At 34.5% G+C, this 16,988-nt stretch overlaps 1 protein-coding gene across 1 annotated transcript in view; it reads left to right on the top strand.

Moving 5' to 3' along the window:
• Positions 1 to 14,726: 14,726 nt before the first annotated feature.
• Positions 14,727 to 16,988, top strand: part of LOC125663424 (mucin-4-like) — a 56,731-nt gene continuing 54,469 nt past the window's right edge. The window contains exon 1 of the mRNA XM_056147751.1: positions 14,727 to 14,757. Within this exon, the coding sequence (XP_056003726.1) occupies positions 14,727 to 14,757 (31 nt within the window). The remainder of the gene's footprint in view (positions 14,758 to 16,988) is intronic.

The raw sequence follows: 16,988 nt of genomic DNA, 5'->3' as shown, positions 1-16,988 counted from the left end.
GTAGTTTTATCCGTGCGTCGTCTAACCACAGGGGGACACATATTGGTGAAAATTCGATGCTTAAAACAGCCACTTTCAACAACGGAGACCGTCAACGATGTCTTTAGTTTTTATCAATTCACCTAAAAATTCTTTTTGCATGGTCTATACATGTGCGTGGTCTACCTTGATGAAAACTTAAGAGTGATATCAGTTTCTTTTTTTCCATTTGTGGATCATTAATAGAATGGATTACTTAGACAAACCCCAAATATCTTACTTTTTTGGAAACATTGGTGTTTGAATAAATGTATTTTACCCCGCTGTTGTAATAATTCCTTCAAATCAATTTTTGGTGAAGCTAAATTTTATCATTTAATCTTTTTCACGGTGTAGCAGGGCCGTAAATTAACCTTCAATTTGGAGGAGGCAGGAAATTAGGCGGGGGTCTGGGGGCCGCCCAGGCCCCCAGACGCTGAGCACATTTTGTGCACACTGAACACGTTTCGTGCAAAATCCTTGATTCTAGGGCCTTCTAAGATGTTACTTGACTAACTCATTCTAAAAGAAAGATTTGGAATGCTTTTTAAGGGAGGTATCATGTTCTTAGTTATTGGAAACAACATAAATTCTAATGAACTTTAAATTTTAATTTTTTTTGGCTCAAAAGTTGGAGGAGGCAGCTGCCTCCTCCGCCTCCATGTAATTTACGGCCCTGGTGTAGTATGTACAAGATTAACTGAATTTTTTTTAGACGTTATTTACTCTAGTTATAACAACTAACGTGTTTCTGAACTCTGTCAAAGCTTTATTTAAAACTACTAAAATTCAATTGTATCTTCTTTCATTTTAAATACATCGAATTTTAGTAGTTTTAATTAAGCTTTCACGGAATTCAAACACACATTTAATTTATTTGTTATAATAAGAGTACAAAACGTCTCCCAAAAAAATGCAGTAAAACTAATGGATAATCTTTTTTTTTTAAATTGATAGAAGTTGCAATGTCCTTACCCCTTGTGCCTGTGTTTAAAATTAAAGAAAATGTGTATTGGAGACTTTGAAAATACCTTTCTTGATTGTCTAAAATGCACCAGCTTACGAGGGCTTCGCCCCCTGGTCCCCCACCATAGGGCGGCCCCCAAACTCCCTGCCCTTTCTGCTTCCATATTTATCTTCCCCAAGCTACGCCGCTGTATGGGTAGCAAAGAAGAATATCTCTAATCAATTTCAAATTCGGGCTCGGACTGCACATTATTCGTGTGCAAATGCAGACTGCAAGTGCTCCACAATGTCAACACACTCAGTCAGGTAAATAGCCTACATGTAAAATGCACTATAGTAATCGTAACTTTTTAGTGAAGCGGTCGTGTGTGTATCACTGTATGTGCTGCTTTCACGTTTACATCTACTTTACGAACTGCAGTCAGTTAGTGAAACGGACCTATTTATAACAAGTCATATTTATGCCTATTTGAATACGCCTGCTCTCAAATTTTCCGGGCTAGCGGTGCTATTTTTCGATCACAGGGACTTGAGTTTTTTTCCCTGTAAACAAACTTTTCATGTGAATAGTTTAGTTACAGAACGACATTTTTTTCATTGTGTTTTTCAACATTAAGATCCTGTGTTTTGTCTTCGCCCTCGAAAACACACAATTCCGTCTTTCGGATGAGACTGCAAAAAACCGAGGTCCAGCAGGTGTGGCACAATAAAGATTGCTCCTTGCTCAATGGTAATAAGCGCCGAGCATAGGCCTAAATTTTGCAGCCCTTCTCCGGCAGTGGTGACGTCTCCTTATGAGAGAAAGATTCTCGAGGGGAACTTTAAACAATATTCAATCAATGAATCTCAATCCAGATTATTTTCTCTGGCAGTGGCAGGACACACAACCCGTAAGTCTAGGCTAGCTGTGATCAAAGATACTAAATGTAATGGATGAGATAGACTATCTTGAAGTACCAGAATAATGAACAATTTTGGATGATTTAAATCAACATCAATATTTATTTTTGATAATGATGAAAGTGAAGTAGATTAAATTCACAGGACTGGTAAATGATTAGGAGGCTGGCCTTTATAGACTGGTAAATGATTGGGAGGCTGACCTTTATAGACTTGATTCTCTTTTTGAAAAGTCGTCTGCCTGTGGTAAAATAAACATTTCTAACTTCTATCCTGCTTGTTTCCAAAAGGCTGTTGGACAGAGACTCAATTAAACTTACACAGAAGCTAAGCACAGCTACAACATCGTTCTGCCCTGGTCCTCCTCATTTCACAGTTGAGTACTCGCACCTTAGGAATAAACTTTGACCAAGAATAAAATTTACTTTTACAGAAAGACATTTTTTTTTTATTATAGATATTTAAAACGTCAAGTGCCTGTGATAATAAAATATCAAATGTAATCCCTTTACCATTAAGTTCCCGTGAGGATCCGAGTTAGAATAGGTCTTCGGGTACGCCTTGCTTGTCGTAAGAGGCGACTAAATGGGGATGATACAGCAAAAACCAAGGTTCCGTGTCACAGCAGGTGTGGCACGATAAAGATTCCTCCCTGCTCAATGGCCATAAGTACCGATCATAGGCCTATATTTTGCAGCCCTTCACCGGCAGTCGTGACGTCTCCATATGAGTGAAAGATTCTCGATAGGGACATTAAACGATTTACAATCAATGAATCAACCCTACCATTAAATTGCCATATGATACAGTACTGTCATAGAAAATGAACTCATAACATCTAATACAGTTTCTGTAACAGCAAATTGCGTGTTCGGGACGCAGACAATTTATAGTTCGATAGTGTGTACCGAGTCGGAAAACCTAGCGAAGGAAGATGGCCCTAATTCTTGTAAAATTCAAAAGATTCCAAGACAGGGAACTGGTTCGTAAATCGAGTAATAAGCTGAAGCATACAGAATACAGCATTTAAGCGAACAGCTGCCAAGGGAGAATCGCGACCGACGTGAACGCGTCCTCCCGCAATACAAGAGGGCCAACGATAATAACCAGCGAGCGATGTTTGTTAGAGATCGACTTTATGTAAATGGGAAACAAGTAACCCCGAGCGATACGCCCCTAGATGACGATGAATAGGGGTGGCTGGGGGGATATAAAGTGCCGCGTATGAAACGTAAATGAAGGCTTGGAAAATAAACTTTGTGATAAAAAAAATTCCAAAACTGCTTATTAGACTACGATATATATATTCTTGAATGCTGGGTTACTGAGTACTTCAATATTTCCCCTAATGGTTATAGGGTCCATGCTTCCCATAGAACAAAACGTATAACAAATCGATCACAAGGAGAGGGGATAGTTATACTGGTCCATGACAAGGAGAGGGTAATACTAGTAAAGGAAATAAATAATGACCTTTGTGCACTTGATATACGAAAAACGTCTTGATTTCAAAATTCAGAGTTTAAAAGGACACATTAGGAGTAATGTCAATTTCTAAAATTTTATACAATTTTCAAGGTCCGGTCCTCCAATTTAAAATGCAACTTTAAAAAGTGGGGATTGGAGACCAAATTTTTGAATTATTGGCGAAAATACTGAATTTTTATACAAAATGTCGAGTAAATTAATTAGAACTTTTTAAAGAATCGGTGTTCTGTTTGGAAAAAATATATCAACCAAGTTGATAAATTACAACATTTGAACTAGTTCCAAGTCTAAACTACCTGTATCATGAATTATAAAACTGAAATACACGTATAGGGGTATAAAATAGACGATACATTGGATGAAACAGAAACTGTAATACATGTATCATGCAGAATTAGAACTTTTTGATTGGTGAATCCCTCCGCCAGAAAATATAGTCCCTGTCAAACCCTTTCAAATTTTGAATTGACACAAAAAATTTCAACTGGATAAGGTTCAGCAATAGATGTGTAATATGTTTGCACCAATGGTATCAGTATTGAACCAGTGAATACTTAGTTTTAGCATCCTGCGCATTTGCACTCAAAAGCTCAGGAGCTAACTTCCTTAAATGTCCTAAATACTCCCCTCTAAGGAAAAAAAACATTCAAAAATACTACTACAAATCGCCAAGTTCATATAAATTGCTTCCGTTGTGGGTTCACAACACACACCTACCCTGACTGCTCGAGGAAGATAACTTCATTATGCTCTTGCATCACGTAATGCTGAATTGTCGCTTTAATATATTACTTTCCAATTATGTACTGTACTTTGAACTATTGTATCCGTTGGACCGAGCGAAGCATGATATGGTCATTGGCGTGTCCCAAGTGATAGTCATAGTTCAGTACGGTAAATTACAATTCATTTAAAAATATGTTTTATTTATGAAATTCCCCTTGCGCTAAACGCCCAGTATCAAAGGGGGATATCTATGAGGATAATTACAGGATCCACCTATCCCTTTAACGCGGAGAATATAGCACCAGCCGACGTAAACCGTGCATAGTGACGTCAGATGTAGCCTCGATTTTTTTTTTTTTTTTTCATCTTTCAAACCGAACAATTATAAACAATAATTCATTTCAAAATATATATTATTTATGAAATTTTCCTTGCACTAAACGCCCAATAACATCTAAATATTAAAGGGGAATATACGAGGATATTTACATTTGCAACTGTTTTCTCCTACATAACACTATTACGAGCAATACGTATTTATTTCTGGATAAATCTACTACGGGGTCAACAGAGGTCACGGCTGTGCGTATGAACATTTGTTAAAATTAGGTAACAGGTACTACTTTTACTAAGGCAATACACATCTAGCAATCGCTCTCACTTACTACAGAAATCTTTCAATAGATGAAATCAACATCACAATATGTATTTACGGTTTTATTTGTATTCCAAGCAGTGAACTTTCATCAATAATTGATAAAAACATTTCTGTAAATAATGTCTTTAGTTACTAGCCTACTAGGCCTAATGTATGTCTAAAATTTCGTCTGCTACAACTTCACCCTGGTCATCGGTGATGCGGAATTGTACCTACTGCTAGACGATGACATTAGGCTTTAGCAAAAAGGTCATTCACAGGATGTATGACCGATAAGTCGTCAAAGTGCATTAAGACCTACACACCACACTGCTTCCGTGCCACAGCAGCCATAGTGCTTGATGTCGGTTTCCAAGTTTATGTCGGGACATCGAAGCGAGGCGTCGTTAAAAACCTATTACAAAAAATTATCGAGTCAAAAGAAGCGTTCAGTGAGCTCATGTTTATCAACAATTACATATCCAAATCCAAACCGTCCCTTATCTTCGTGCAGTTCCACATTCTCTGCGATGTTCAGTTCTTTCCGGAGATTTATCTGAGCTGCGTCCTCTGTCCTGTCTAGAAAAGATTTGCCTACACCTGACGACTGCCGTCCTGTTCTTCATGTTCCTCCATCTCAGTCTTCTGTTAACTCCGCAATATCCACAGAATATCTTTCAAAGTCGGTCTTCAACGTCTTCACTTTTCAAAAGTCAAAGCGCATCACAACTCTAAGTGTAACACTGCGCATCCCCGTTTAAATCATAATTCCCCCACTCCCTAAAATTAGACATATGGAAGAGTTTTCCATTATATACTCCCGAGTTAATGTATAAGTATATGTTGATATACTTGCTTTCTAGCGTCTTAATAATTAAAACAGTTCTTCATTTTATAGAACTTTGTTTTGTGTTGTCGTCATTTTGAACATCTATGACGCTTCGTTGTGGACGTCAACAATTTGAAATGTATGGAAACGTGTTGTTAACACAATTCAGCAATGTTACCAACCAAAAATGTAAATATAAGTAATAAGGTATCATTTAAAAATATTTATCGGGATATAAATACGGGTTGGTACATGATCAAATTTTCCATAAAGCCCTTCGGGCTTTATGGAATTTGATCACGTGACCAACCCGTATTTATATCCCGATAAATATTTTTAAATGATACCTTATTTCTTAAATAATAGTTCTACAGGATCCGCCTATTCATTTAAAGCGGGGAATATAACGCCAGCTGACATAAATCATGCATTGTGACGTCACATTTAGCCTCGACACTTTTAGTCTCGTTCAACCAGACACTCGGCTGTCTCTCTAAATCTACGACGAGCAGAGAGTCTGGTAAAGACACGCGATAATAACTGTTACCGCTAGGGAGCGCTAAATTAGTTTCTGTTGGATTCTCTCTTACATAAACAGTCAATTCCGAAATTTGATGCTAATTAGTTGATCCTTCATTAGTGATTAATAATGGGAAAATCATTACTACATGTACAATAAAAACTTACGCTCTTTGTCAGCTGGAAATTGTACTTTTACTTTTGCCTCCTAAAGTAATTTTGATAAAACGGTTTTACCATTTCCCGTGGGTAGAACAGCAAATAAATCCTTTCCTTTTACAAAAGTTTTTATAAACACTCTAGTTGTAAATGATTAACCTAAAACGGCAAATTCAATCTATTACAAATTTCTTCGGTAGTCGTTATTTTGAAGGTGTGTTGAATCAACCAATCAAATTAAATACCGAAATTTTGGTAAGCCTCGCTCTGACTTTACAAACGTTATCGCGTATCTTTACCAGACGCTCTGCTCTTCGGATAATTACGGAAAAAGCAGAGCGTCTGGTTGAACGAGACTACGACACTTTTCTCTTTCAAACCAAACAATTATAGACAACAATACACCCCATTTGCAATTTAAAAGACAGTTAAAACAAAACAAAATTAACCAATAAATTCAAAGTGGTAAAAAGTAAGAGTAAATATATCGTATATTTTTATTTAAAGAAACTCATGAACTCGTTCATCTATTTAGTCGTATTAATGTTTTTCTATTTGATGATTGGCTAAAGACTGTAACAATAATAATTATACCATTCATTTTTAACAAACTGGGTGTTTGAATTACAAATTGCACGTTAGTCTTGTATTTTTGGCATTCAAAATTAAAACACGAATAACTGTAGAAGCAACTAGTGAACAAAGCATAATGGCGGCGCCCATATGGATCACAAAATTTTCAGTGAACATATATAGAGATTACCTGTATTCATTTGCAGATTTTCTCTTTTTTTATTTTTCGTATACGTGTTACCTTTAGAGCCTTGCTTCGCGGACGAGCTTCGCACGGTAATATCATATAATATGTTTTACGGCGTTACCGTGTTTGAGGGCGAAGCAAAAAAGTTTTGGCATTATTATCTATATCCAAATCAGGACAAAAACAACCCGAAGTTAGCACGCGGACGGAGCTGTATCAAAGCATCCTAATTTTGGATATTTGATCCGCCTATTTATTGAACGCGGGAAATATAACGCAATTGATGTAAACAGTACATTGTGACGTCATATTCAGCGTCGTTATTTAGCAAATTTACAAACATAGCGTTTGAACCACCAAACTCCCCGTCGAGGCCTCATTACGTCACAGTGCCTACGAATAGACTTCTCCTATGTGACGCACCACAATATACAGATTTGTATATTGTGAGTCCGCGATTATCACGCAGACAAATTACACTAAAGAAGTAGTTCGCAGTTAAAAGTCTGAAGATATTAATATTAAAAGCATTAATATAAAAGTATGGATTTTATTTTAAACATAAAATGATCAAAAGATCATTAAAAAGTAGGGATACTCTGTTCAAATTATTGTGTAAAGTAATGAATTTGGTGTTTACGTTCTTGTTTTGAAAGTTGGTTACGTTTGACGTTATGTTTTTTCGTCATTCTACAGTGACGTCACAGTATACGCGGCCTAAGAAATCGCTATCCTATAATACCTAAGTGGAAGAGTTTGGTTTGTGAGCAAACGAACTCTGGTGGAAGTTTGTTTGAACCACAACAAAAAAAACATGGCGCTAATCGTGGAGTGATCATATATGGTTAGGAACATAAGATTTACACGCTTTTACGGATTTTATGTAACATCTCAGAACGACGTATACTAGGGTAGACGAGATTCAAAATGGAGGAATACATCTCCACGCGCTAATATTCGAATCGACGCCATTGGTACCAAACTTTTCAAGTTCCATAGGTATGGTGTAATTTTTCATTATTTTCCTATATTTTCCTTTTAAACATGTATATACGTGTTACCTATAGGGAGACCTCCGCTCTCACGGCCCGGGCTTCGCCCTCTATAAACATACCTACAAGAAACTGGACGTGTGAAACTGTGGAACACCTGATCAGGGACCCCCTCCCCCCTCCCCCCCCCCCCCCCCCCCCTTAGACTCCTTATGTGATAACTATGTTGTTATTTTATTGTTACATTTAAATACTGATGGGCTGTACTGCCCAAAGTTGTATTAATTAAATAGACAATATGTATAACGCCGAGCTCCGGGTCCACTTCCCAGCAACACGTAGATCACAATCTAAATAAAAAGAAGAAAGAATATCATTGCTTGCATTAAAATAAAGTACATGCATCGTGATTTCTCATTTAGATTTAATTAGTTTTATTTATTTTTCGAAATACACCATTTGTCAACTATGTAAGATACATTGTAATCTTTTAAATCCAAAAATAAATTCTGATTGCACAGTTCATTATAAAAACAGCGCCAATTAAAAATAAATTCTGATTGCACAGTTCATTATAAAAACAGCGCCATTTAAAAATAAATTCTGATTGCACAGTTCATTATAAAAACAGCGCCAATTAAAAATAAATTCTGATTGCACAGTTCATTATAAAAACAGCGCCAATTAAAAATAAATTCTGATTGCACAGTTCATTATAAAAACAGCGCCAATTAAAAATAAATTCTGATTGCACAGTTCATTATAAAAACAGCGCCAATTGCTCATGCTGAATGGAATGACCTTCCGAAATAATATTCAAACAGTAACTTATGTAAACGTTTACTCGCAATTGCCGATTTCATACTCGCTTCATAATAATAAGCGGTTATAATTCACATCGCTATTGCTAAAACATATACGATTTGAATGTTAAGAGTCGGGGAATTTGTCACCATCGAAATAGATGTTGTCCATAGAGAATAAAGTTGAGTTTACGAAACCATTATTTCGTGTCCGATTCCGTCGCGGTCTTAATATTTAGTATGTCCAACGAGATCACGTTTTCTCTGTTAACTGGGCAATTTACATGTAGTACACGTTTTGGGGGATAAATACAAAATATTTACTCTCAGTGGTCGTATGCAATGTTCAGAACAGAAATAGATTAAACAGTCATCTTAGCGATAATAGTACTAAGATGATTGTTTAAATTATGTCTGTCGTGAACATTACATACGACCGCTGAGAATAAATATTGTGTACTTATCCCAAAACGGCGTTTTAAATCTTTGACCCGGTGTTGTAGTATAGAATTTCCCCCTCCGGAAAAACGGGCCCAGGATAGACATTCCCCCAGAAAGATGGGCCTGGCATAGAATCCCCCCCTAGGAAGAATTAACCCGGGCCCAATTTTCCCCCTTGGAAAAACCGTCCCAGTATAGAATTTCCCCCTAAATGACAGTACCCCCCTCTTACATTTTAGCTATGTATCCGTTTCCAGTTCTATTACTAGAATTTTCTAGCTTATCTTATTATTTATTATTTTTTTTTTTATTTTTTTTTGGAGCAGGGTCTTGTGTATCGTGAACAATCATCATCTTATGATTTCTTTTAAAAAAGGAAATTATTTACATCGTGTAATGGTATATCAAAATTCATTCAGACATCTCAAGTCTTTATCGTTATTTACTAGTTGCTAACATCTGAAATAGTGAAGCTGGGAAAAGGTGTAAAACCAACTTCAACATATCCAAAAAAAAAAAAATATTTGTTTGTTTTATGAATATCATGATATTGATGAGCGCATATCTATTTCATTGAACTATAAGAAATGAAATCCAGAAGCCGGTGTGGGGGGATTCTATACCAGGGCGGTTTTTCCATCCAAGGGGAAACTGTATACTGATTTTTTACATAGGGGGAAATCATATGCTGGGACGCTTTTCCCCCTATGGGAGAATCTATCCCGGGCCCGTTTTTCTGGGGGGAAGTCTATGTGGAGGGGGGGGGGTGTATGCTACAACACCGGTTCTCAATGACCTACCCTGTTTTTAGTATCCGAACACCTGGCGTGAGATATAAAGATATGGTGAGTTGTGGTGAGCTCAGGGGCACTTCGCACGGTGTCGTTTTTCAAAGTCGAGGGGTGGGAAGTAAGTGGAGAAAAAAGTTGCCGTTAAATTTGTATGAAATTCTTGGTTAGTTTAGCAAGAGAAGCAGTCCCCCCCCCTTCCAAAAAAAAGGGGGGGGGGGGGGATCCTTCAGTGCATGAGTTTAATTCCTCGGTCCCACCTTGCATTTCTGCTACCATTCACCGCAACTATAAAAATTGACCCCGCTGATCAATCGATCTTTGCATGTACTAATCACAAACTTTGTACGTGATAATAACACGATCATTTTGTCACATGTCAAGATTACACGGGGGTGGTGGGGGAGCAGAATGTGTGGGGGCTACACACACGTGCCCTGAGATCGATGCATGCATTGTGAATATTTATGATACATATCCACCCACATACAGTAGAGGAAACAATCAGTAATGTGATATCCTTTTGTTTTGCTTCGTCTCCGCTACCAAACATTGGAGATTTAATCTAATAACGCATGTTTTGGCACTAGGGTATTTGCTTGGGACATTCTGAAAAGAAATCGTCAGCTATTTTTTTTTAATCAGAACTGAGTTGTCTTTAGTCATCACAAGAGTTGTACAAGTGACACATACTTCTCGAAACTTCTTTTTCTAAAGAGTTCCAAAATATATATACTTAGTCTTAGTATTAAGTTTAACGACATTTTTTTTTTTTTTACAGTCGAGGCTATGATTCACATTTGTATTGTGACTGATTCACGTAACTAAGAATCAAAACTAATTATTTGTGCATAAGAAAGACATGTGATTTTGCGTACTTGGGAAACGAAAGAGTGTCACTGTGCATATTCGGTTTACAGCCATTCCGGTGCTACACTGTTTGCATGTGTGTGGTTTTTCTTTTAATTTTGCACCATTATGCTGATGCTGAATTTTGACCACGCCCAAACATTCGTTTACTATTTCAGATAATTGGTACTAAACGTGGATATTTAATGCTTAAAACAATTAAACACATAACAAATCACCAGCCCTGTTTTACAATTCCTAAGACTTTCGTTCCAATGGGTCCAATAATTATGGCTGTATTATATGGGACTAGTATCAGAGATGTGTGTAAAACAAATTCGGTTTGAAAAGCCTTACTCCACAAAGAGAACCGGTAACGAAAAAAAACAACTCCTATTCTAGCTAGTATCAGTTCATGGAGGGACTCTTTATCTTTATCGATACGCGCAATTCAAACTGTATTTTCTTCTTACTTGAATTTTATAAGTACAGATAGATAAGGCTGTGGGCATATATATTTGTAACTGTACATATATATTTGTAACTGTACATGTATATTTGTAACTGTACATGTATATTTGTAACTGTACATGTATATTTGTAACTGTACATATATATTTGTAACTGTACATATATATATTTGTAACTGTACATGTATATTTGTAACTGTACATGTATATTTGTAACTGTAAATATATATTTGTAACTGTACATATATATTTGTAACTGTACATGTATATTTGTAACTGTACATGTATATTTGTAACTGTACATATATATTTGTAACTGTACATGTATATTTGTAACTGTACATGTATATTTGTAACTGTAAATATATATTTGTAACTGTACATGTATATTTGTAACTGTACATATATATTTGTAACTGTAAATGTATATTTGTAACTGTACATATATATTTGTAGCTGTACATGTATATTTGTAACTGTACATATATATTTGTAACTGTAAATGTATATTTGTAACTGTACATATATATTTGTAACTGTACATGTATATTTGTAACTGTAAATATATATTTGTAACTGTACATATATATTTGTAACTGTACATGTATATTTGTAACTGTACATATATATTTGTAACTGTACATGTATATCTGTAACTGTACATATATATTTGTAACTGTACATATATTTTTGTAACTGTACATATATTTTTGTAACTGTACATGTATATTTGTAACTGTACATATATATTTGTAACTGTACATGTATTTTTGTAACTGTACATATATATTTGTAACTGTATATGTATATTTGTAACTGTACATATATTTTTGTAACTGTACATATATTTTTGTAACTGTACATGTATATTTGTAACTGTACATATATATTTGTAACTGTACATGTATTTTTGTAACTGTACATATATATTTGTAACTGTACATGTATTTTTGTAACTGTACATATATATTTGTAACTGTACATGTATATTTGTAACTGTACATGTACTTGCATAACTTTACATGTATTTTTGTAACTGTACATGCATATTTGTAACTGTAAATATATATTTGTAACTGTACATGTATATTTGTAACTGTACATATATATTTGTAACTGTACATATATTTTTTTAACTGTACATATATTTTTGTAACTGTAAATATATATTTGTAACTGTACATGCATATTTGTAACTGTAAATATATATTTGTAACTGTACATATATATTTGTAACTGTACATATATATTTGTAACTGTACATGTATTTTTGTAACTGTGCATATATATTTGTAACTGTACATATATATTTGTAACTGTACATGTATATTTGTAACTGTGCATATATATTTGTAACTGTACATGTATTTTTGTAACTGTACATGTATATTTGTAACTGTACATATATTTTTGTAACTGTACATATATTTTTGTAACTGTAAATATATATTTGTAACTGTACATGCATATTTGTAACTGTAAATATATATTTGTAACTCTACATGTATTTTTGTAATTGTACATGTATTTTTGTAATTGTACATGTACATTTGTAACTGTACATGTATATTTGTAACTGTACATGTACTTGCGTAACTTTACATGTATTTTTGTAACTGTAGATATATATTTGTAACTGTACATGTATATTTGTAACTGTGCATGTATTTTTGTAACTGTACATATATTTTTGTAACTGTACATATATATTTGTAACTGTACATGTATTTTTGTAATTGTACATGTATTTTCGTAACTTTACATGTATTTTTGTAACTGTACATATATATTTGTAACTGTACATGTATATTTGTAACTGTGCATATATTTTTGTAAATGTACATGTATTTTTGTAACTGTACATATATATTTGTAACTGTACATGTATATTTGTAACTGTACATGTATATTTGTAACTGTACATGTATTTTTGTAACTGTACATATATTTTTGTAACTGTAAATATATATTTGTAACTGTACATGTATTTTTGTAACTGTACATATATTTTTGTAACTGTACATATATATTTGTAACTGTACATGTATATTTGTAACTGTAAATATATATTTGTAACTGTATATGTATTTTTGTAACTGTACATGTATTTTTGCAATCATATACAGTATTAATGTACATTTGATATACAATGCGCAAAGAACGTATATTACGGTGCGATTTTTTTGGTAATTTAAAGCCCGACAAGATCCCCAGCATATATTCAAAATAATCCACCATCAATTACAAAAAATGCCAAAAAACAATGTAGTGCGGGTCTTACGGGAATTGCGGTCAAAGTATCCATTGGTCTCAATTTATTTTTAGATCGAGTCGTGGGGCACCTAATGAAACGGTCATCTTCGTTCCCTGCTAATTGACGTTTATGTTTCTCACAAAGGGATTGTTCGAGGTCTTATAACAGTACAAGCATGTCTAATCTGCATATTAATGGGGCCCCCGGAGGGGAGAACAAATCACGTGCGAGAAAAATCAAGAACACGTTTTAAACTCCAAAAAACGAAGATACTTGTTCAATTCGTATAGAAATGTAAAGTATGCGTTCATGGGATGTCGATTAATTATAAAAACAACAAATGATCTGAGATACCAATGTAAAGAAAAGTTGAATTTTCATCTTTGAAGTGTATCAATTTCAAAAACAAAAATGTCGACCTTTATAACAAACTTATTATCAATCTAAATAAAAAGCAACGGCCAAGAATTCTGAAGAAAATAACAAATATATAGACTTAAAACATCATAATTTATTTTCTATGTTGAAATAGCATCCCCGAGGGTTCCTCATTTATAAAACCAATCGTGGTATTTTATATAATACGTAAAATATTCAACACAAAAGACGTCTATTTATTTCCGTTGTCGTTGCGATCGTGTCAAAATACGTCATTAATTCCTCATTTTTTTTTCCGGGGAATCTTCCCATGTCAACATTTCGAGTTCATTTCGCTGTCTGACTCTTGGTTGATATCCATGTAGCTGTTAGATGTTAATTGAAAATCGTCAATTGGAAATTTAATTATTATTCTTATTTTCTTAGATTCAAACATTAAAAACCCAGAAACATGACTTTGCGAATTGAAAACCGTTTAGTGACATAAACGAAATCTAATCAGTGTGAAAAGTACTATCAGCGGCGGGCATCCCTGTCTCACGCCTCTGCGGTGTCGCTTAGTTTGGACACAACATTAACAGACCTGGTTCAGCCTTGACGGAGTTTTCAGTGCAGGCGACTTTTCGACAGATTCACGGCTTTTAGCCGTGCCTTTTTGGATTAACACTTTCGTTTTATTTCTTCTTTTTTTTTATTTGTTTGTTTGACTGTTTCTTTTACAAATAGTGCAATATCATCTAATACCGAAAATGAGGAACCTGTTAATATTTGCGGCAGCAGGTAAGAAAATAATTCACACGCTTTTCAATGATGCTTAACAATATTTCTAGTAGACTGTGAATTTTCTATGAATTTTGAAATTATTGAAACCCTGAGATTTTGATTTGGTTTTGAAATTAATTAATATTTTTATCGTCACTTTTTTTGGTCTTGATGAAGTATTTATTGTTATACAATCTTTAATTCCAGTGTGCTGTTTCCAACTCGGTAAGTGTTATTTATACATAGCTTTTATCTCAATGCGAATCTTAGCGATATCATTCATTGATCGGTACATTTAAGAGAAATAAATTTCATATGAAATTGACATTATGATACAAAATAGTTTCATTTACCGATATAAAAACAAACCAACATAATTAGGAGCTTTTTTTTTTATTGCAGTTGACCGTAAATTCTACATTTTAGATGCCCATATATTTGTCTCATTTCATTAAAAAAAATATTCAAACATTTAAATTTTGAAATCGTCGGTTTTTGATGCGTTGGGGCCCGTGTGTTATCTATTAAGTGGGTGTTTTTGATATTCAATTTTGTGACAGTATTTTGTAAGTGTAGACATATTAGTGTTAGTCTAAGGCCCTCTGGTACCGTATATAAAAGCCTCTTGTCACAGTGTTTACCACGGCCATTGGATATGCACATTATCATGTAAACAACATATGTACGTTGTCAATTTTTGCTGTCAATGGTAACTTTATGGGTTCGCATGCACAAGCGGCCTCTGTGTGTTTGCATACACAAGCGGCCTATGACCACAGAGAGACAATGCATCTTATTACGACATGTAAAGTTGACTTTGCACAAACGTAAGACTTGAATACATTGTTCTCCTGGGTGTGAAAAAAGATATATATAGATTTATGCTTGATTTAGAATACACCCGTCGTAATTGTACTCTTTCCCGGTATTGAGCTTTCGGAATGCATCTCCAAGGGCCAGTACTATATTCGTCCATTTACGGTAATTAATAGGATAAAGCTCGATATGACTTTCACTTCTCTAATATTTTCCCTAGTTAATATGACTTTCAGGTTTTTTTTCTAGAAGCAATTTCAAAAACCCTGTCCTATGCTCTACTGTTAGGTTAAGCAGGTAAAAGGCGGATTTAAATAATATAATAAACGAAAAGATATGATGTGGAAAATGACACGTTTTCTCCCTGTTTCCTTATTTCTTCAGTTAAAATAAGAAACATAAAAAAGAAACATCATAAGAGACATCAAAAGGACAAATCTGAAGTGTTGCTCTTGTTCACCAGCCCTGGTCATGTGTTGGGGGATTCCATACAGTTCCTCTCATTCTACTGACAAAAAATGTTAATCACCGAAACTCTTAATTGTTTGTCGAGCCATCTACGTAAAAGAATCGTGGAAGATAAGCTGCTGTATTTCACCCTATGTATCTGAAGTTTTTATCCTACAACGGAACGTTTGTTCCTGTAGTCACACGCTTGAAGTTTAAATGTGTAAGGTAGTTATCTGTGGAAAATCTTAATTCTACGATAATGTTACCCTAAATAAAAGATATTCTTTTTTTTTTTTTAAACGAGATCAAATTTTATCGTAAATTTCAAACGATAAAAGTGAGGAATTTTTTTTAAGATAAAACATTGCATCAAATGAATAAAATTTAGAGTTAATGATGTTCTTCTGATGTCATCAAGATATAACTAATCAAAAACGAAAAATGAAATTTTGATTTCTGATGCCCACTGTTTCAAAAATCCACTTGGATACTTTAGAATTCTATTGAATTAATATAAGGCCTCATTGTCCAGAGTTGTCTGTCTACAAAGGTATCATACTCTTTAGAAAAAGCAGCAACTTATTTTAAAGTTTATCATATAATTCATAATTAAATTTCAACCAAGCATTCCATCTTCATTTTGAAATGGGGTTAAACTTAATGCAAATGTTGCTTATAAGAGACAAGTTTCGTACTCAGTTTTATGTAAAACTTATACGGTACCAATTTTGATGTACCAGATGCGCATTTCGACAAATAATGTCTCTTCAGTGATGCTCAACCGAAATGTTTGAAATCCTTTATATTGCATACAACCAGTTGGTTTCAAGATGAATTGTATAACTGTGAGCTACCATCGTTTGAACGAGCATTCCTCTGTATTTACGTGTGGATGTATAAATGTAGACAAGTCCAGGTTAAAGGAGACATTTGAGAGAAGATTTATGTTCTTCAAAACTCTCCGTTTGCGTCTTGACAAACGT

The sequence above is a fragment of the Ostrea edulis genome, chromosome 8 (genome assembly GCF_947568905.1).
Source record: "Ostrea edulis chromosome 8, xbOstEdul1.1, whole genome shotgun sequence".
Classification (NCBI taxonomy): Eukaryota; Metazoa; Mollusca; class Bivalvia; order Ostreida; family Ostreidae; genus Ostrea; species Ostrea edulis.
This window is presented reverse-complemented; position numbering and strand designations above follow the sequence as displayed.